At 36.8% G+C, this 22428-nt stretch overlaps 1 protein-coding gene across 2 annotated transcripts in view; it reads right to left on the reverse strand.

Moving 5' to 3' along the window:
* The window catches only part of PLA2R1 (phospholipase A2 receptor 1), a 127229-nt gene that overhangs the window by 795 nt on the left and 104006 nt on the right, over positions 1–22428 (reverse strand). Inside the window, exons 23-30 of one of the 2 annotated variants that reach the window (XM_026447757.1) lie at positions 22118–22265; positions 18317–18555; positions 16240–16408; positions 14046–14186; positions 13433–13549; positions 12099–12275; positions 9251–9283; positions 8870–9116 (exon numbers count right to left, since the gene is read on the reverse strand). In XM_026447757.1, the coding sequence (XP_026303542.1) occupies positions 8902–9116; positions 9251–9283; positions 12099–12275; positions 13433–13549; positions 14046–14186; positions 16240–16408; positions 18317–18555; positions 22118–22265 (1239 nt within the window). In that variant the 3' untranslated portion in view covers positions 8870–8901. Of the gene's footprint in view, positions 1–8621; positions 9117–9250; positions 9284–12098; positions 12276–13432; positions 13550–14045; positions 14187–16239; positions 16409–18316; positions 18556–22117; positions 22266–22428 lie in introns of those variants that run through there. The other variant, XM_023217506.2, reaches the window with a different exon arrangement.

Genomic DNA, 22428 nt, shown 5'->3' on the forward strand with positions numbered 1-22428 from the left:
TCTTCTGGTTCTCTATCTCCCCCTCCCCACAGTTGTGATGTCTACAGGGACAAGAACCCACTGTTTCCTAAATCTGTGAGTCAGGTTTCCAGCTCCTACCAAGCTCTGTATACTAAGAAGGTAAAGAGTAAAGTTTAAATAATTTCTTAGAAGTAGGAACTCAAGGAGCTCAAGTTAATTCACAAACCACTGTGCGAAGACAATAATAAAGTTACAGTTTCAGGGCTGGGGCGGCCAGGAGAAAACATTACAAATGGTCCTTTAACAATTTGCAATTTGCTATATTATATTAAAAATATATTTATTTGAAAAATATCCAGAACATATACATTGAATCTAATATAAATAAGAGACTTAATGGGAGAAACATAAACACATTTTACATTAATCTTGAAAAATCAATTTCCATTAATAAATAGAAGCACAGGAAACAAGCTGAAAATAGCATAGATCAGGATGTCTTTTTTTCTGAAGAAAAAAGATGATATTGCTGTTCATAATTACAAAAAATGGATGATAATATTTTAAATGAGTTAACTTTGGTCCATCATGCTTACTTCATGGTGTGAAGAAAACAGCACTTGAATGATTTTTTCCCTTAATTTGTTCTAAATTACAGCAAAGTGCTCTGCAAGAAACAAGTGCTTGTGTTAATTAATTCTGAATAAAGAAGGTCACTGGTATACGTAGGGCTCATTTTGTGGTTTCAGTTGTTGGCATTCTTCTGCAATTAGAATTCGTCATTAGGTATTAGAGGCACATGCATAGTTTCACTGTTTTAAATCCAGAATTTTAGATTTAGGCACATTTTAAAATTTTTCTCTAAAAGTATTCTGACCCCAAGCTAAAAACTTGCTTTCTAACTCAAAAAATACTAAAGAAAGCTGTTTTATCTAACATTTCCTACAATTTAATACATATTACTTATCTTGTTAAGCCTTCTGACAGAATTCATCAGTCTCCTCTCCTTTTTTTTTCTGATTCTCTTCTTCTTGATATTATTTATGTCACATTGCATTGCACTTACCATTTACATATTCCTCTCCCTGAGACTGAGTTCCATGAGGGGAGAGATGGGGTATTATTGGTATTTATAACCTCCGAGCACAGGACACTCTCTGGGCCACAATAGGCTCTAAATAAATGTTTACTGATCAGAATTGTTTATTGATATATTTTAAGTGCTGCCCATATACATTAACATTACAGTGCTTGCTAAGATACGTTAAAGTATGTAAGACTTCCGCATTTAGGTTTTCACTTTCTAAATCAGGGGTTGGCAAACTTCCTGTGAAGGTCCAGAAAGTAAGTATTTCAGGCTTTGCAGGCCATTCGGTCTCTGTTGCAACCACTCAGCTCTGTCATGGAAGCATGAAAGCAGTCATGCACAGTATGTGAGTGAATGCGGAATGGCAGTGTCCCCATAACCTTATTTCCAAAATGGGCTGCAGGCTGGATTTGGCCCTGCCAACTCCTGCTCTAAATCCTCATTTTGAAAGGCGGGGAAAGAGGTAATAAATATTCCAGGCATGTATCTTGATAATCACTACAGTCAAAGTTTCTAATAAATGTTGGCAATAAGAATCATGATGTACATGCCATTTTGGAAATGTCTCCCAATTTTTCTTCTCTAAGAACAAAATGGAAATGAAGTGAGTTTTTCCCTGCCATACCCTATTAATACTAAGGCATAAGGTTGTAGGGGATAAGCAGGAGTATGAGAATTAGAAGTACTGATAAGACAGGGAAGTGACACAAAAGAAGAATGCAGAGAAAAGAGAGCAGATGGAAGTCAGCATGGCCTGCAGCAAGATGTGTCTGGGTCCTAATCCTATAGCGGATGGTGTGTTAGGTAAGTTGGAGACACACAGGGTTTTGCCTTGCTTCTCATCTGAGACAGGAGAGAAAAAAACGTCATATAGCAGTGGTCCTCAAACTTTTTGGCTAGCATACAAAATTGCTAAAAGAATTGTGAAAGAAGGCATTTCGCTTCACGAATTTCTAAGTTGACAGCCAAAATTTTTTATAATTAGGATGCAATTTTCAGAATATTATAAATAATGACGCGTAAAAATAAAAGTGCCTTATCACCCTTTTAATATAGCCAATGGAATAATATCATAGCTAAATGTTAACTTTTTATATTGAAATGATTTTAGGTTTACAGAAAAATTGCCAACTTAGTCCAGAGAGGTCCTGTATAGCCTCCCTCAGCTTCTTCTAATGGTATATCTCACAAAACCATGGTATAATCATCAAAACAAAGAAACTAATACTGGTACAATACTATCAATTAAGCCACAGACTTTATTTTACTTTCCCATTTTCCCATAAAGTCCATTTTCTGTTCCAGGATCCAGTTTAGGATTTCAACTTGCATGTAGTTGTCATGTCTCTTTAGTGTCCTCCAATCCTTGACATTTCCTCAATCTTTCCTTCCTTTCATGACCTGGACACTTTTGAAGTGATCATTTATCTTGTGGAATGTCCCTCAACTTGGATTTGTCTAATGTTTTTTCATGATTAAGTTGAGATTACACATTTTGGGGAGGATACCAAAGAAGTCATGTGCCCTCCTCAGTGCCATACCAGGGGTACATGATGCTGATGTGGCTTATTACTGCTTCTGTTAACCTTGATCCCTTGATTAAAGAAGTTTCTTTACTGTAAAGTTATTACCTTCCCTTTGTAATTAGTGATTATTTTGGGGGGAATACTGTAAGATTATGCAAATATTCTGTTTTTCCTCGAACATTCACCCCCTAACTTTTGCACCAACTTGTAGGTCTTGCCAACAACAACTATTACTGTTGTGTTTTCCTGATAGTGATTTTTGTTTCTCCCATTTCTTCTACATCTATTAATTGGAATTTACTGGGGAGAAGAACTGTTTCTTCTTTTCATTCTTTTCATTCACTCATTCAATTGTTTACATCAGTGTGGACACACAGATATGTATTGTATGGGTTATAATCCAATATTATCATTTTTTATTTTTTGCTCAATTGTTCCAACATTTCCACTGGAGAACTCCTTCAGGTTGGTTCCTGTGCCCTTTGGACATGCCCCATCTTTCTGTGAGCACCTCCTTGTTTTCTGCCATCACAAGATATTCCAGTTTCATCTTGTGTTTTCCTGCCTTAGACCTGCAATCAACTACTTTCTCAAGAAGCCTAAGTTCCTTTGACTGGAGATACTACAACAATTTGAATTCTATCATAATCTATTTAAAAATAGAAATACACACAAATAACCTCTTCAGCAGTCAGAGATATTACTTTCTTTTAAGCTTGTATTTCCATTCCAACTCCCCTGCAGAATTTTATCCTAATGAAATATACTTTTATTTGTGAAATACTTTATTCATTACCTTATCATATTTTCCTGCAGTAAAAATATGTATATAAATTAAAATTATTTTTTAAGAAGTCCCTGTGAACATAGGCTCTAAGTATTATACATTTTCTTCTACACTGAGTTGTCATTTCAATTATTGTTAGTATACAATTGATCAGAACAAAATAAATACATTACAAAGATTAAAATAAGATCAGTATATGTCAAACTAAAATGATAGCAAATGGATCTCTTAATGAAATGGATGTATCACAGATAAAAATTAATTAGTATTAGTTAAAAATTGCCAGTATAAATCAAGCTTCAGCATCAATTCTGTTCTCTCCTTTTTTTGTAGGTATACATGCTGAGAAACTCTGGTAGAAATTGCTGGTGCTAACTGTAGTCAGTTATCCTGTCTTTCCTGAGGACACAAAGCAGAAGACTTCCTGGACTTCCTTTCAGTTAGCTTAGGTCATGTGACTAGCTCCAGCCAATGACACACGAGTGGAAGTGCCACGTGTTTCTTCCCAAACCCAGGAACTTAATAGTTCTCTAGTGCCATAGCGGCACTGGAAGCCCCATGTTCTGGAGGTAGGACACAGCCTGGACCTGTGAGTTACTGCTTGGAGGCAAGTGTCCTGACCATAGCAGGCTTCGCATGATCAATAAATTAACTTCTGAGTTTTGTTTTTAACCACTAGTATTACAGGGTTTGTTTCCACAGCATACTCTAACTTATCTTAACATAGAAACTTTGTTCATATTAAATAAGTAGATGGGACTAAAAGGAGGTTTGTTATAACAATATCCCTCTATTATTTGAATTCCTTTCTGATAGGTGCCAAAAAAAATCACTGATTCTACATTAAAATTTTTTTTTATCATCTATCAACTAACTGTTTGATTATGTCTTCCTTCAGTTTTTCGTAACGCAAAGAACTGGAAGCACCCTACTTGCAAAATGATTTGTTACCCAGTCATTAGAATGATTCATGTCAATTTCCTACAAGTAAAATTCAAAGGCTTTACTGAGACCCTTCAAGTAACTGTTCATTATGCCTGTTACTCTTTCACTTACAGGCACCTTGCTTTACCTGATATACAAATGAAGGCTGGGAAAAGTAAAATATCAATTCATTATAGTTCGGTCAATACTATTTTTCTATTAAAATGCCTTTATCATATTACAAGCTTTAATCAGAACACAAGAGCAGCAGATTTAGTTCATTCAATTAACACAAAATGTTCATCATAAAACTTAATGGGTAAAGTCAATCCTTGTTGTCAAACCAATGAGCCAAATAAAAAAAAAAGTTCAGAAAAGGTCTGAATTCATTTTTCAGTTCAAAGAAGGCTGTTAATACTGATCCTCACAACTCACATAGAAATCTAAGATAAATCAAGCCTTGGGACTTTCTTCTGGATAACATAAGATGTTAGGTTCTTGGCAACATACGCTTCACTTTGCTTTCACCAGACTTTTTCTATAACTTGTTTTCTGACAATAGTCAGGTAATAGATGAGATAAATTTTCAAATGAAGGTGGTTAGCACTCCAACTGTTCCACTGTATAATACATATTAATTCAGAATGTGAACATGGGGCAAAATAACTCATTTCTAAGTCATTGCTTCAACTTTAACAGAAAAATGTTCTAACACAGAAAAAGACATGAGGATCTACAGAATGAGTTTATGATTTCTTTATTAAAAGAAGCTTCACTGACATCAATACTTTGAATATTTTTCTTTGGAGCCATGGAGGATTTTCCCATAGTAAGATCTGAAATGAAAGCCATTTCTTTTTCTTTTTAAAGGTAGAGAAAGGCATTTGTGTAAAGAGAGGTGGGAAAGAAGAACCACGGGTGCTCTCAGGCAAATCAGTTATAAGAAAAAATACACATGAAGATTCTGGAAATTAAGTTTCTTAAAATACCCATGCTCCTGTATTCCTAAGGCATGTGTCCCCAGTTTGAAGACTGTTGACTTAGAGGATGTATTTCAACAGCCTGTGGAAGCTCCATAATGAATCAAAGATGGGTCTCAAGTTAACATCCTCTGTCAGCCCCAGATTGGAGGCCCATGGAGGACTCCAGGCCTTAGGAGACAGAGGGCTGGTTATATAGGAGGAGCATGGACCCATGAATGACTGAATAGAGCAAAGTCCTCTTGTCAGCCCATGCAGGTGTGGGTGAGAAAAAAACCTTTGCTGTGTTAATCCACCAAGACTGTGGGATTGTTTGCTAGGGCATTTCGCCTTTCTGTACTAAAAGAGTAGCTAATGGTAGCTAATAGGATCTCACCACTGCAGGGGTGAAGTGACTGCCTTGTAGCCAAGAACTGCAGTGTCCAAATAGGGAATTCAACAGGAGACACAGTCACTTCTCAAGAGATAAGACAGCACCAGGGACAGCCAGAATGAGGCCAAATCAAAGAGAACAGACTACAGATTAAAGCAACTGCAGACTTAACAGCAGGTCTAGCAGAATTCCCAAGAGTGAAGCCAGACAGCTATTCTCAGTGGACATCAGCTAACATACATCCACAGTAAGTTATCACCTTCTCCCCTCAACACTATCAGGACACAGCAAGTTCTCGTATATCCAACCACCGTTTTGAAAAGAGTAAAGAAACTCCAAAAGACAATGTTTAAGTGAACATTCAGTAAACATTTAAACCTGAAAGAAGACTGTTGTAATTGTAAGAGCCCAAGATACTGTTAAATGGAAAAACCCAAGAATTTCCATTACTCAGAGTCTACAAAGATGCTCAAATTAGTTATAGAAAATAATTGACTTTTGAAAGGGCACATTAACTATGTGTGAATTTGTGATCCTGCTGCTTTTTTGACATAAATGTAAGGACTACAAGTGTAATTTTGTTACATAAATACAGTATGTAGTGGTAAAGTCTGGTGTAACCATCACCAAAATAGTGTATAATATACCCATTACCTGCTACTTTTTTTTCTTTTCGTCTTATAGCTACAAAATCTAGTTCAGATTAAAAATACACGTGAGGCTGGGTGCGGCGGCTCATGCCTGTAATCCCAGCACTTCAGGAGGCTGGGGTGGGTGGATCACGAGGTCAGGAGATTGAGATCATCCTGGCCAGCATGGTGAAACCCTGTCTCTACTAAAAATACAAAAATTAGCTAGGCATGGTGGTGCGCGCCTGTAATCCCAGCTACTTGGGAGGCTGAGGCAGGAAACTCTCTTGAACCAGGCAGTCGAAGGTTGCAGTGAGCCGAGATCACACCACTGTACTCCTGCATGACAACAGAGCGAGACTCCATCAAAAAAAAAAAAAAAAAAAAAGTGAAAAAAGTTTCAAAAAAATTGCATATATATAAATGTAGCAGAATACTTTAGTACTATTTCTGCAAATTCGGTAATGGCAAGAAGTGTGTGATCTGTCCATGGGTCCAGATTCTCTGGAGATGTTGTTCAATACTAAACACCAAAGCATGGGGCATTGACAAGCAATACAGCTTATTTCTGCAAAATCACTTTCCGAACGGTGTATTTTGTCAAATTATTATGTGTGACTATATACCTTGACAGGAAGGCTGGTTGATTAGCAGTTTTTACAAGTCCATTGAAAAGAACAGAACTTTAATTCTACTCAAAAGATTGTTAAATTGGGCTTTTATACCATCTGGTGAGTTCAAGCCAATTATTCTTTTGAGTCATAAATACGCAACTGCCACATAATATAATATCTTTTAAAAAATGAAGTTCCAATACTTAAAAAATTATGGAAGTAGACTGTCTCAGTGTGTAAATTATAACAGTAGCGAAGAGCTGCTTTTGGAAGCTGGGTTAACTGTTGCAGGCCACAAGGATTCCATTCTTAGTGGTATGCTCTTCAAATTGTATTTCTAATGATGATGGTTTGCCTCCTAGAAATTAATTCATACTTTCTCTCAGAGCTCCCCCTTGTGACTAGTGGCCACTGGTTTTGAGGCAGTTGGTTGTAATAATTAAAATGCACACTCTCAGGGAGGCCCTGAGAGCCCGCAGCTTCTCTCTATCATGGAACTTTACTTCATTTTCATAACCACTTGCTATTTTCTGCATATGCATTTCTTTACTGAGTTACTGTCAGTTTTCCCTCATTAGAAAATAAGTGCCATGAAAGATAGCCCTTACCCCAAGTTGCTCACCTTAGCATCTCTGTTTCTAGAACAGCACTTTTTTTGAGTTGGGGTCTCATTCAGTTGCCCAGGCTGGAGTGCAGTGGAGCAACCATAACTCACTGCAGCCTCCAACTTCTGGGCTCAGTTTATCCTCTTCTCTTAGCCTCCCAAGTAGCTGGGACTACAGGTGCATGCCACCATGTCCAGCACACTTTTTTCTTGATAAAATCCAATAAACAGTTATGTAATGAGTACATTTTTAGATATTGATTATGAAGCTGTTTTCTTTATAAGGAACTAATAAAGGAAAATAAAATCTATAATTTTTTATTTACAGACAGTATCATAATCATTATTTACCATCTACACTAACTAGACTAATATAAAAGGAGATGGTTCCCAGAAAATAGCTTATTAAATAGAACACCTAAACTCATTTACATAATAAAGATATCTAGATTACTAATTTATTTAGTACTTCTCAACAATCGTCTGTCTGGTTCTAATGAGACTATAATTCAGATCTTTAGCTCTTCCCTTTTAAATCCAAGTTACATTTTATATCTTCCAGTTGTTAAGAGTCTTAGATATTATTCTGTATCTTTAGTTTTTCAGAAAGTCCATGAGTTTTAACAGTACAACTGTTAAAGTTTTAATATATTATTTTAAGCTTATCTATAAGACATTTTAAAATATCCAACTTAATAATCATTTAGTAATTGAAGGTTTAAGGCCACATTTTAACTATATGGTTGTTTATAAAAGTGTGCTGCTAATGAAGGTCTTTGCCATTTAAAAGAAGATCTTTTTCTTCTCCTTTAGCTTGAGATGTTAGACCTAATAAAAATGAATGTCACCTTACATATCAGTTGAGAGCCCAGAACCTGTGATCCTTAAGCATAGATATTAGTGTTTTCCAAATCCTGCTATTAAAAGTGAATTCAAAAAAAACAACTAAGAATCCTCTCAGAAGCCCTTTCCTTTTCCTCTCATATACAAGATTAATTGCTTTTTGCTTTTTTCTGTCTTTCTTAATGGTATGAGTGTGGGTAAATGTCTGAATAGATACCAGATTAGTTCTAATCCCCCAAATTTTAGTAGAGACACATTAATGCAAAAACTATTACTCATATTGATTTGAGAATTTTCAACAGGGAGTTTCTTTTAATAGTTCTTGTCTTTCTGAAAAATAACCAATGCATAATTTCTCCTTTTTAAGAATGGATCACAGTTTAGGGAAATGAATAAATCAAAACCCATCTGATTTGGTTAAAATTCAAAACCAGTAATCACTTCAAGAATAATTAAAATGGTGACCCAATTCACATTCTAATAGCATGTGGGCTGTAAAGGGAAAGGCAGATGAGAGTCCTGTTTAGTCTTCTTTACTCACCCTGGTGGCTGGGGCATTCTCTGACCTCATTATTATTGGTCACTCTTCTCAAGATCAGAAATGAGAATATTTTCTTCTAAATGTACTGTACTAAAGTTGGTTGCAGGATAGTAAGGATTCCGAAACCCTGCAAGTCTCCTGACGAAACCACCGTTATGCTTGTAGATGCAGAAGGAAAGCGTGCAAATGGCCACAGTGACTATGAGTGTCAGGACTACCACAAGAGGAATGATGCTGTGACTTGGTCCTGAAAGAAGATTTTTTTTTTTTTTAAAGGAAAATGTCAATGGCGATGAAGTAATGTAGATACTGTCATACAGTTGCTTTCTATCTTATTATTTCTAAGAAAAATCAAAATGTTCTGTATGGTATCAAACGTACCTTTTTCTGGCAGCTCCTCTGCAGTGTGAATATCTAAGATCAAATACAAAAATTAAAATGAGGTTTTTCTTTTAATTCAGCAAAAATACGTCATTACTTACACAGGGATCAGCAAACTATGACCCATGGAACAAATTGGGTCACCTGTTTTTATAAAAAATGTTTTACTGGAACTTAGCCACACTCATTCATTGATGTATCATTACAGCTGCTTTCGTGCTACAATGGCATGTGATAGAGACCATATGGCTCCCAAAGTCTAAAATGTTTACTAGCTGGCCCTTTACAAAAAAATTTGCTGACCTTTGATTTACTGTAATCACTGTTATTAGTGCTCACAAACACACACCCTGCTTTTTTTTTTTAAGCCAAAAAATTTTCATTCAGTTCCAGCACTGTGCTGCAATAAATATAGAGTAAAATATAAACCCTGCACACAAGGAACTCACAGTTTTGTTGGGATCTTATATGGAGTTTGTCCAGCAATGATAATCTGCCTGCCTCTTTACAAGGATTTTTAAATCAGCATCTTCTCACCTTTGTGATCTCATGGGCCCTTGGGGAATGAGCAACAGTTTCTCCATCCAAAAAGTTAGAGAGTTCCTATTTTAAAACTTCCTACTGTAAAAACACATCTTTTAAGTAGATGTTATATCAAAATGTGAACTCTTCTATTTTTGATCTAGGTAAAGATCCAGAGAAAGATACAGAGAATGAATCAGAGGAAGAAGAAGAAATGGATTTGTGAGTAAAAGAAGTGCCTTGATGTCCTACTGATGCGCATTCACTCTGATAGACATGAAAAAAATAAACACTGTTACCAATAGCAAAACCATACTTTTAAAAAACAGACTTTTTTTTTTTTTTTTTTTGAGATGAAGTCTCACTCTGTTGCCTGGGCCAGAGTGCAATGATGCGATCTTGGCTCACTGCAACCTCTGCCCTGGGTTCAAGCAATTCTCTTGCCTCAGCTTCCTTAGTATCTGGAATTACGGATGTGCGCCCCTACACCCGGCTAACTTTTGTATTTTTAGTAGAGATAGGGTTTTGCCATATTGGCCAGGCTGGTCTCGAACTCCTGACTTCAAGTGATCCACCTGCCTCTGCCTCCCAAAGTGCTGGGATTACAGGTGTGAGCCACTGCACCTGGTCCAGACTTGTTCTTTTAATATAAAAACAATGCCATTTAACGTTGCATTAAACTGTTGAAAACATGTATTATTGTGTTTTTATGAAGACACTTCTTTTAAATTGATGCATATCAGATGCCCAAATTTGCAGAATACAAGTGATAATTGAATATAGTCATATAATTTATACAGTGTACTTGGGATAACCATCACTTTAAATATAAAGATACATCTTTAAGAAAGACTGTTAAGAGTGTTTATTCTCAGAATAGAAGCAGTGGGCGGCATGGAAGGAGCACTTAGAAAACTTAGAGTTTTCTCTGTAGTCCTTGATGTAGCCTCAGTTTGGACAGGCACTTTTCCCATCTGTAAAATGGGGATATTTAAATTGCTCCACTACCTTGGAAAGTTGCTACAAAGGATGAAAGAGGTGTCGTCTGCATAATAGGAAGCTTTAAAGTCCTGTAAGACATGAAGTGTTTCTGATTTGTTCTTGATATTTAAACGCTAGTGATAACTTGGTCACATTATTTAACAGGCTCAGCCATGTTTTTCACGCAGAGTTGAGACTCACACTGTGGGGGTTTCAGACATTGGTGTCTACACCTGCAGTGTTTTCTCCTTCATTCCCAGCATCAGATCAGTCACCAAGGCCGGTGATTCTCTCTTCCTATTTCTCCCCTCCTCTTTCGTTCCTAGTTCAATTACTCAAATTACAAATGTTTCTCTTCATAGCCTCATGAGTTCTACTTCATCACAGGTGTCTACAGAGCACATAGAGGGTTTGTCTCTTCCACCACAAAGTTCAGCTCTTTAGCCTGGCACTATCTGTGAAAGGATCCTACGTTACTGTCCAATTTTATTCCCATCACCCCCTAACGTGAGCCCTTTGCTCTAATTGAAATACATTCTTAGTTGCTGCCTTTAATCAGGCTGGGCCTTTTCCTCTTCTGCTCCAGCTTCTATAATTCTCTTCATCCTTTGGGATCCTAAAACCTCATGTCTGCAGCCTTCTCTAGTAGTCCAGGCTACAGCGATCCCTACTTTATAATACTGACATCTAGAAATTGCTGTAATTATTATAGACATTTTCCCACCATCAGTGATCCTACTTAACACCCTATCTTAAAACTCTCTTTGGTTGTTTGCAACTGACTAGAAGTTTCTAGCTTAGATTTCTAAAATTATTGTTTATTTTTAATACTAAACACTAAGCATGCTGCTCATGATTAAGTTAGAATGTGACTTTTAGGACACATTATGCTTGCAACAGAGAATAACATCTCCTTGTCCACAACAAATGTACAGATTACATGTACATGTACACAACAACAAAAGCCTAGATTATATTGCCTGAGACCAAACATAAACCTTAAGCATTCTGAATAGCAGTCACCAGAATGAAGGTTGCTGGTTTACATTCCTGGTTGTATTTGCTTGAGGGAAAATGCTTTTTTGCCCATTAGGTGATCAACCAGGGGGACCCAAGAAAAAGCATAGTCTTTTAGCTGATTTATAATGATTTTTTTTTTTCTCCTATCAGAGAAAGAAGGAGCTGAACTATTCTCTGACTTGTTTGGTGCAGAACACGACAATAATGTCAGAATCTATCTGAATCCTCTCTAAACTTGGATTTTAAAAGCTTTAAATGCTGAAGAAATCAGTCACATTAGTTAAGGTAGAATCAAAATGAAGAATTACTCTCTGATTTTACCTACCTGCCTCCATTTTACATATAAAGCCCTTTTTTTCTTGACACGGGGATAGCTGCCATAATCCTTCCGGGATCCTCAGGGCAACACAATGATGGGGCTTGAAGTAGTCTGTGTCTGGCTTCCGAATGCCCCAGTTTGACTGGTCTGTGGGAGTTCCATCAAACCACTTTATGGTTTCATCTGTGAGAAAATTGCTGACTCATTATGAATTATGTGCATAGTTACCAAACATACTATGACTGGAATTAACCATAAAAAGCAGCCCCTGAATTTAATGAGACTCTTGAACTAATACATTCAACTCAGTAAATATAGTCATGTACTCAACATCAGAAGGTAGGCATTAATAAAGTTGCCTCTTTATTTTAGGTACAGTGTTCTAATTTAGGTCATTTAGGTTATCATGTTTCTTAATGTGACAGTTTGAATTTTGAAATATTCCATATATATACAATCAATTTAAATAAATCATTTGATAAACAAAACTAATTGAGTCAAGAAAAATCCTCTGAAGTCCTAACATCTTCATCATTACAAAATGGCTCGCTTTCTAAAAAGATTTTACAGTGAATTTCTTTAATAGCAAGCCAGCCACATACCAAAGGGGTAGGGGCGGTAGGACAGTCCATCCCATGTGTGGGCAATAGTGTATTGCCTGAAAACAATTTAAAACTAACAGTACAGCTAACTAAAAGTTGGTCTGCTTTTTATTATCACCATCTGCTTGAAATTCTGAACAATGTTGGTGATTAAAATACTCCTCCTCGAAAGGGTAGGCTCACCCCCCACCTTGGTACACCACTATAACAAGCTCTCCATACCAATTAAAATAATTTTCTTCACAAGTACCTTTCAATAACCATCAATTACATAAAGAAAAGAATACCATGATTCCATTTTATTATAAACTCTGGTTTTTATGAGTAACAAATCAGAATCCTAACAGCACAGTTTATCATGGAAACATTTCCATAACTCTATTGTGCTTTTATAACATTTAGAAACCTGGGATATTTTCAAGTAAATATGGTTTTGGTATGCGGTGACTAAGTCTGTGAACACAAAGTTCCAGTCAAGCATCCTCCTGCTAAGCATAAAGATAAACATGTTATTGTTTGTTTGTTTTTATTTTTGGTGTTCTGGGATTATTTTAAAAGACAAGAGTATAGAGAAAAGGGTTGCAATGTTGTTTTTGGAAGAAATGGCTTTAGGCTTCATGCTATTTTTTTTCACAGAAAATGTATCCAAGGAGAGTTTTCTGGCTCACAGATGCCATTATCATCAGCTTTAACAACCATGTATTTATTTATGTCCTCTCCTCTACCCAAATCACTTACTGTTACCATCAAATTGAGCATTCAACCAAACCATCTGGACAGAAGAACCAAAAGCAAACAGCTCTTCTAGGAGAAATGCATTTTCAGCCTCATCCTTGATTGTTAAAAGATTAGAACCTATAAGAGAGACAAGTAGAAAAGGAATATTTGTGTTTACACATAAATATACTTTAAAAAATGTTTCCTATACCATTATTTATAAAGCTCAGGTTTTGAAAAGTGAAAATTTCCATTGTAAATAAGATACTTTAAATTAAAAAAGTAAAACCAAATTTTTTAAAAGATACAAGCTTGCACTTCAGAAGTTAAGGCATAGAATATTAATTTTAGGGAACATTCAAAATTCATAATGCAAATGCATGCAAAAGGAATGTTTTCTTCAGAAAGTGCAGTATGCTGAGACATCATCTTAGGTTTCCAAATTCTACACTAGACATTGTTTCATATAGTAACTGTCCTCCAAACAAGAAATTTTAATAGTATTTATTTTTTCAATAGTTTTTGTTGCTTCTAAAGTCACTAAAGAATGGGATGAATAAAAAAGTCCACATTGTTTACTGAAATGGCAAGAAGGAGCACATGAAAGCATTTTTACCATCACAAAAACAATTACCTTCCTTTTTGCAAAATTCATGAGCAGCCTCAAAACTCATACTGTCTAGGACTGTAGAAAAACTGTAGCAATTACTTTTAAATTTTATCCAGGGAATAGATGTTTCTGAGCACAACTCTGGGTGTTCAGACGGTCTTGTTTCTGTGAAGAAAAACCAGTTATGATTTCAGAGTTGTGACTGGGTTTATTTATTGAGATAAATATTACATTACCTCTATAAAAGACCAAGATAAATATATGTAACAAGATTTCCATGGTAATACTCCAAAAGATTGGGTTTCATGTAAATGATTATAAAACTAGGACCAGTTTATAGCATTTCTGACAGAAAGAATCTTTACCTAAACATAACAAAATATGCTAATACACAGCTTTGTAGGCTTAGTTTGGGTGCTGCCTGGGTGAGGGTGGCTCTTTCATGTTTACAATTAGCATCCTAAAGGTTGGAACAAGCAGGGGCTATGACTCCCAGAGAGAGTGGCAGCTGACTGACGCTGGCAAAAGAGATTTCCAAATGTATGCATTTCATGCAGTGCTGTGTATCACAGATTTGAAAGTCCTTACCCACTAATAAACCTATGAAAGAAAATAATGCATTCAATAAAGTATCATAATGTAGCATAACATAAAATAAATAAGGGAACTCCAGGGAGACTTTATTTCAGAGAGCAAGCATGAGAGTTAGACACATCCATGCTGAGATCCCGGCTCCACTACTTACTAGCTGCGTGGCCATAGGCATGTTACCTTGCACTTGGTTTCTTTATCTATAAAGGAGAGCTAACAACAAAACCTTTAAAAATATTTTTTTTAATTACAGAAAACTTTTTAAGAGACAAAGTCTCACTCTGTCACCTAGGCTGAAGTGCAGTGGCACAATCATAGCTCACTGCAGCCTCAAACTCCTGGATTCAAGTTATCCTCCAGCCTCAGCCTCCCAAGTAGCAGACTACAGGCACACACCACCAAGCCCAGATAATTGATTTTTTTTTTTTTTTTTTTTTTTTGTAGAGAAAGAGTCACACTGTGTTAACCAAGCTGGTCTCAAGCTCCTGGTCTGAAGAGGTCCTCCTGCTCCTGCCTCCCAAAGTGCTGGGATTACTGGTGTATGCCACACAGCCACCTTCCTTACAAGTTGAGAAGTTTCAATGAGTTAGAGCCTGACACTTCTTAAGCATTCAATAAATGCATTGTTATTGAAAGGACAAGATTCCAAGAAAAGGCAAAAGCTAACAAAAAAAAAAAAAAAAAAAAAAGGGGGAAGGACAGCTTTTATGGTGTTTTAGAAGCACAATTAGCTTTTCCAAGATATATGCGGCTATCACTTACATTTAATCTGAATTGTTTTGATCTAAAGATATATAATTTGTATGTTATTTGATACAGTACCCAGAATGCAAGTAAATACATGCACTTTTACTAAATGAGAGATTTAAAAGGAGGCCAGCTTGTGTTAGCGAATTCTGTGCAGGAAACCTGATTTCTACTCTTGGTACTGGTGATGGACAGCTTGAGACACTTAGGAAGCTATTTAATGCTCTGAATTTACATTTCATTTTTAATAAAGGGGTTAGGCCAGGTGAACTTTAAGTGTAAATGAGATATTATGTAAAGTGCAGAGCCAGATATCTACTAAATATCCAAACAGTATCACCATCATCTTATTGTAGCTCTGGAATCCTATCAATCTTTGATTTAAACATGAATCCTCAAAGTCCTCCACACATGCTTGAAGCCCATGTTTCTCATCCAATTTCCCACCCCTCCCTTACACCTAACCTGCATTCAGACAAATTCCAACATCGGCTTTGCCTCATACAATCCTAGTCCTGTCTTCCTTCCCCATTTTCATCCAGCTTTTCTGCTCAGAATGCCTTTCCATGTCCCATTATTACCCATCTAAACCCATTCGTTTATCAAGGCCCATCTGCACTGCCGTGTCCTTCAAGAATCCTTTCTACCTTTCTCCAAATGGATACAATGCATTCTTTTTCTTGATAACCCCCATAACATTTGCTACCTCTCTTGTATCATTTTGTAGTTCTGTTTTTCTTTACATCACCCACCAGACCAGAGGCTTCTTGAAGACAGAGACTTCTTACTATACTCATCCTCATATCCCTTGCTTAGCACAGTGCCTTGCATACAGTAGTTACATAGGGTATATTTTTGAGTTGAATAGAATTGTACCTACCAGGGGGCACATGACAAATGGCACCTTGCAGAAATGACTCACAGGCTGTGCTATGCCAGTGTCCGTTGGTGTCGGCAAAAACACAGTCACCGTGGAGGGAGGACTCCTCGTCTTTCCAAAAAGTGAAAGAGGATTTGGTGCCATCAGACCAGTCAAAATTAAGACCATTCTGTGGAGGAAAACTGAGCCATCATTTCCTTGCCATGACTGCTGGCAGCATCATCCAGTGTTATCTGAGCATACTACAATTCCCACATCGATTGCTATTTTCACACACCTGTTTAAAGAGGGGCTAGGACATCTGTGAATACAGCTTGACAAACAGGAGTATCTGCCACAAATCAGATCTTTTTTGATTTCTAGGAATCCTTGGCTCCCTGCCACTATGATTTTCTAGTAAGCAATCAGCATGAAACTGGACCAGTACCTTGTCTTTTACAGTGAAATACATTTCAGATTGATCAAAGATTCAAACATAAAATTAAAAATGTAAACATGTTAAAGAAAACTTGGTTAAATTTTTTTGTACTGTTGGTGTGGGGAAAACCTTTCTAAGTCATAGAAAATCCAGAGGCCATAAAGCAAAATTGACTACATAAAGTTAAAACATTCTGTACTACATGATGCAATAAATCATCATGAAATATCATTCATTTATCTCTCCCACTGGCAAGGATTAAAATTTTGAGAATACCTGGTGTTGGCAAGGATGTGAAAAAATTAGACGTTATCACATGCTGTGGTTGGCATGTAAATTGGTGCAAACTCTTGGAGGGCAATTTGGTAGTACTTGTCAAAATTTAAAGTGTACGCAGCAATTTTACTTCTAAAAAATTATCCTACTGGAACAAGGATATTTCATGTGCATTGTTTACAACTGTGAAAAACAGAGAAGAACCCAAATGCCTATTCACAGGAGAATGGTTTAATAAGTTGTGGTACATCCTTACATGCCGTGTTCTAAAGAATTCACGAGATTTTTATGTGCTGACATGTGAAATTGTAAAAGATATATTAAATTAAAAAGCAAGTTTAAAGACAGCATGTAGAATAGGATCTCATTTGTGTTTGAAAAACAATATACACATTCTTCCATTACACGAATATATATGTGTATACATGGAAAATTTCTAGATGGCATGCAGGACAGTGTTCACAATTACTAACATTAGGGAGTAGAACTAGGGGTCTGGATAGACTAGTGTACTTTTCGCTACTTTGAGTGTACAATATTTTTATTTAAAAAATGAAAATAATGTATTCTGAGGCCGGGCGCGGTGGCTCAAGCCTATAATCCCAGCACTTTGGGAGGCCGAGACGGGCGGATCACGAGGTCAGGAGTTCGAGACCATCCTGGCTAACACGGTGAAACCCCGTCTCTACTAAAAAAAAAAAAAAAATACAAAAAGCTAGCCGGGCGAGGTGGCTGGCGCCTGTAGTCCCAGCTACTCGGGAGGCTGAGGCAGGAGAATGGCATAAACCCGGGAGGCGGAGCTTGCAGTGAGCCGAGATCCGGCCACTGCACTCCAGCCCGGGCGACAGAGCAAGACTCCGTCTCAAAACAAAACAAAACAAAACAAAACAAAACAAAAAGAAAATAATGTATTCTGTAAACCACATCCCTAGAGGAAAATAAAACCTCAAGTGCTTAATTATAAGGGGTACTGAACTAATTAATAATCACATTTCTAGACAAGAAGAATGATTCATTTTTTTCTTGGGGATTCATTAAATGCCACCAATTCCCAAATGCAGTGCGTGAGTTTCAGACGTGTTCCAGTGCACATGCAAGGCAGTATCAGGGTACTTGGAAATTTTCAGAGAACCTTTGAAGGGTATTGATTTCCAGACATTAGGTAAGTGGGTGTTTACCCTAAAGAGGTGTGCACTCTTATTTTGTAGTCATAGGCTGCTCATAAGCTTGGTCGAATAATTGCATAAACCAATTATTTAAGTATTATATTTATTATTATTTTTGAGATTTTTTTTCAGTGCTAATTTCAGTGGCCAGATCACGAAGGAGGTAGATGCTAAACTTAATTATTCAAGGATGTCTCAAGGGAGTTAGGATACCTACATCTGTGGTGAACAGTCCAATCCAGTGGGCGTATCCTAGCCGGTTGAGGACAACAGTGAGGAAGGACTGGTGATACTGGTCTGTGATGCTGACCAACTGTGCTCCGTGCATCAGGCAGGTTTTTATTGCTGCGTACCAAGTCATATTTGCATTAATTATTTTGTAAGTTCTGTTTCCATATTCTAAGGTATTGGGCATTGGATACATATCAGATGTATTTACACTATGTCCAGAAGTATCTAGAACAAGAACAGCAACAAAAGTCATTTGTAGCATTTGGATGACAAAGGAGGAGGCAAAGCTTAGCATAGATCCTTGTCACTATGATCCATGTTGATCACAGAGCTTTCTTCTGGAATTGACTGTTTCAAAACGAGGACACTATCTGAAAGTGTAGGTGATGCTAAAAAATGAGAACACTTAGGAAATTTAATGAATCATTTTTCAAAAACATAAACATTGATTGAACTATTTCTAGAAGATTTCCCGTTTTTGACCATCCTTTATCAAATTGACTGCTTTTTGGTGGAACTGATGTTGATCTTCTTAGGTGGGTTTCACTCCACTAACTACACTTGGCCTAATCCACACTGCTCTGGCAGAACTTAGTGCTTATTAATAGCAGAGAGGCACATGTTATATAGTCACATACTACATTGCAAACCTAATATTACAGGTGCATATTATCAGGTAAAATACTTGATAACCCTTTTGACACTGATAGTCACTATTGTGCTTAATGTTTGCATGTATAAATTCTAAAAGGAATTTTAAAAAATAAAGTTAATAAATTCTTAGAAATACACACTATACTTATAAACAGTTACTATTAATATGTCACCTGTCAGAGTCAAGGTTTATAAATTAAAAGGCAAGGTTTTCCCACACATTGTCAAGCATTGGTGCTTGAGTGTTCGTGAGTGCCTCTGATCATGTGAAAACCAAGCCTGTGTTTATGAACAGGTGTTTCCTCTCTAATATGTGCGTTTGCCTTTCTGTTCTGTACTATGTTATATACTAGGATAGATTAAAGGTTTAGAAAACCTAAAGGACAAAAACAAGGTAAGAGTTTTTGTACCTTCTGATCCAAAGTGACTTGAATTTCTGTGTACCGGTTTAACAACATTTGGTGTTGGAAAGAAGCATGTGAGGTGTGGATAGGTCATGAGACTGGGACTTAATCCTATTCCTGGCCCTAACTGGCTAAGAGTCCTTGGGCAAATAAACCTTTCTAAACCTCAAATTTATGGTCTCCAAGAGGTGATGGTCTCCCTTGGAGAGGTGTGGATGGAATTGAACAAGATATCCACACAGCGCACACACTATTGTATGGAGACACAGAGAGCATCCTATGATTGTTGCTTCTTCCTCCACTCTCCGCCTCCGGTCATACTCCCTCCAATAAAAATGGCAAAGTGGGAAACTGAGCTTTATCTGAAACCGTTACCTCAATATAGCAGCCGTACATATGGAAAAACCAAAGTAAAATGAATCTATTTAATTTCTATAAATTGTGATAGCTCACACTTTTATCATATTTGTATTCTTTGCTAGAAGTCTGTGCCCAGCCTATGTGCCCAGTGTAATGGTTATTCATACAAAATAAAAATAATAACAAAGTAGCTATTTTAAAATACTAACAATTCGTAAAATTAAATGAAATTCTTTGTATATGTTACCAAAATGCCAATTTGACTGTTTTTTTCCCCACTGAGTTATATATCTGTATTTTTACATATATAAATTTCTCCATATGTAATTGATTCCATTAAGTTTCAAAACAAGTTATTTTTGAGCAGCAGGGTTTTTCCACCCATTACCCTGAAAAAGAAAGATCTATTGGAAACCAAGTTCTAAACTGGGGAGTCTTGCTTTGCCATTGTGTCTCTTCTTATTTGGTTTCTTAATTTTTTTGGTAGATAAAAGACTTTGGGTTCAAGCCCAATGTGAGCACATAAGTATCTGGCAAATGGAGAAGAGGAGCAGAATTCGAAGAGTCATTGTTGGCTACAATAATTAGTGTAGTTGAACAATACTTTTTGGAAATAATAAAAAAACTCTATTATTTGTTAAATACATGCTAGAAGTATGCTAAGTGTTATATATACATAGAGTGTGTGAGATGGCTATTACTACATTTTGCAGATGCAGAAATCATGATCACAGAAGGTCATGACTTGACTGAAGCTTATCTACAAAGGAGGGTGGGAACCCATGTGTGGTGGGCACTCCAGTGCCTATGCTCTCAATCACCACTATTCTATACTATCTCTAAAGGAAAATCTACACTGTTAGTCCCAAAAATATCAAAGAGAGAAAGTGATGAGAGGGCAAATTCCAAGAATAAATCAACATTAAGGTAGTAGAATAAAATCATTGTGTTTAACTGAGATTCTCTTGAGTGTGTTATTTTTGTTTTGTTTTGTGTTGTGCTGTTTTCCCAGAGACAGTCTTGCTCTGTAGCCCAGGCTGGAGTGCAGTGGTGCGATCTCGGCTCACTGCAACCTCCACCTCCCGGGTTTAAGTGATTCTTGTGCCTTAGCCTCCCTAGTAGCTAGGACTACAGGTGCCCACCACCACACCAGGTTAATTTTTTGTATTTTAGAAGAGACGGGGTTTCACCATGTTGCCCAGGCTGGTCTTGAACTCCTGAGCTCAGTCAATCCATCCGCCTTGGCCCCACAAAGTGCTAGGATTACTGGTGTGAGCCACCTTGCCCAGCAAGGATTACTTATGTTTTTAAGCCTCGAGTTCCTCATCTGTAAAATGGGAAACTTTTACTTACTTCATAGAACTGTCTTGAGGATTGTATGGCAAACTGAGCATACACTCAAGGCACAGTGTCAGGTACATCATAAATGTGTAAGTACCTGGCATGCTCATATTATTTCTTTCCCTACAAGGCTCTGCTGTTCCCATATTACTCTTCCTATTACAGATCTAGTATCTTTTTTTCAGTTCCTGACCACTATAATGTTTAAGTGGTAACTGAGAACCAGAAATGGAGCTTCCCTGGCACTGCTTTTTCAAGGATGGGTTGATAGTAACATTAGAGACTTCACACATATGCCACATTAAGAAGTAAAATTCCTATTCCAAATAAGCATATATATATATAGCATATATATATATATATATATATATATATATATATGCTAGACTGCCCAGAGTTCCACACAGCTCTAGACACCAACTATGGGTTTCTTGGGTGGTGTGGGCAGGGGTACATACCCAGCATTGAATAAAAGCATGAGCTGTTGTTTGTATTTATACTACTCAAGGTCAGTTATAGTGCATTCACACTGCTCATTGACCCTGTTGGCTATTTGTAATAGTGTGGCTTTGGCATTTCACACAGAAACTATTTGGGGGTTCCGCCCATCAGATCTAGAAGCTTGCTGCATACCACATTTAGCCACAGAGACCATTTTCAGGGTTCCAAAAATGGAGCCAGTATGAGTTGGTTTATTTCCCTGATTCTTTCCCAACATTTTCTCAGTGACCTTTAAAAAGCACCTGAACAGATACATAATCCCAGAATGAAGCGGTAAACCATTTAATATGACTAAGATAGATACATAAATCTGGGCATCACTCAAGTGGCCTCAGCAGTCCTTAGAATCCCACTAAAGGGCATAAGCCTAGGGTAGAGGAGATTAAATAACTAAACTTACGTAAAGCCAAAGAAGTGCCTGACACTGTTAGCCATGAAGCTGTTAGCTACACAGCTGTGTAAAACCAACATGGAAGAGAAGGATGGACTTTGGAAACGAAAGGAATAAAAATCCAAATATTTCTCACCTTGCATTTTTTCACATACAAACCCATAGCCTTCCTTTCCACAGTCTTCAAAATACCATTTTCCAGTGAAATGAAAATTGGGATTACTTGAGAGCAAGGCACAGAGAGGAATGTGTTTCTGAACTTCAGTGGTATTGTGATTTGGAATCTTTAAAATAATACATATTATCAAAAGTATGATAACATGTAGCATTATTATAACATTAAAATTTGTATTAAGAACATTATTTTTAAAATTAAGACACCATTATTCCTTTATTTGCATTTAATAAACTTATTCACAAGTCATTTCATAACCTACAAAATAAACA

The sequence above is a fragment of the Piliocolobus tephrosceles genome, chromosome 11, assembly GCF_002776525.5.
Source record: "Piliocolobus tephrosceles isolate RC106 chromosome 11, ASM277652v3, whole genome shotgun sequence".
Lineage (NCBI taxonomy): Eukaryota > Metazoa > Chordata > Mammalia > Primates > Cercopithecidae > Piliocolobus > Piliocolobus tephrosceles.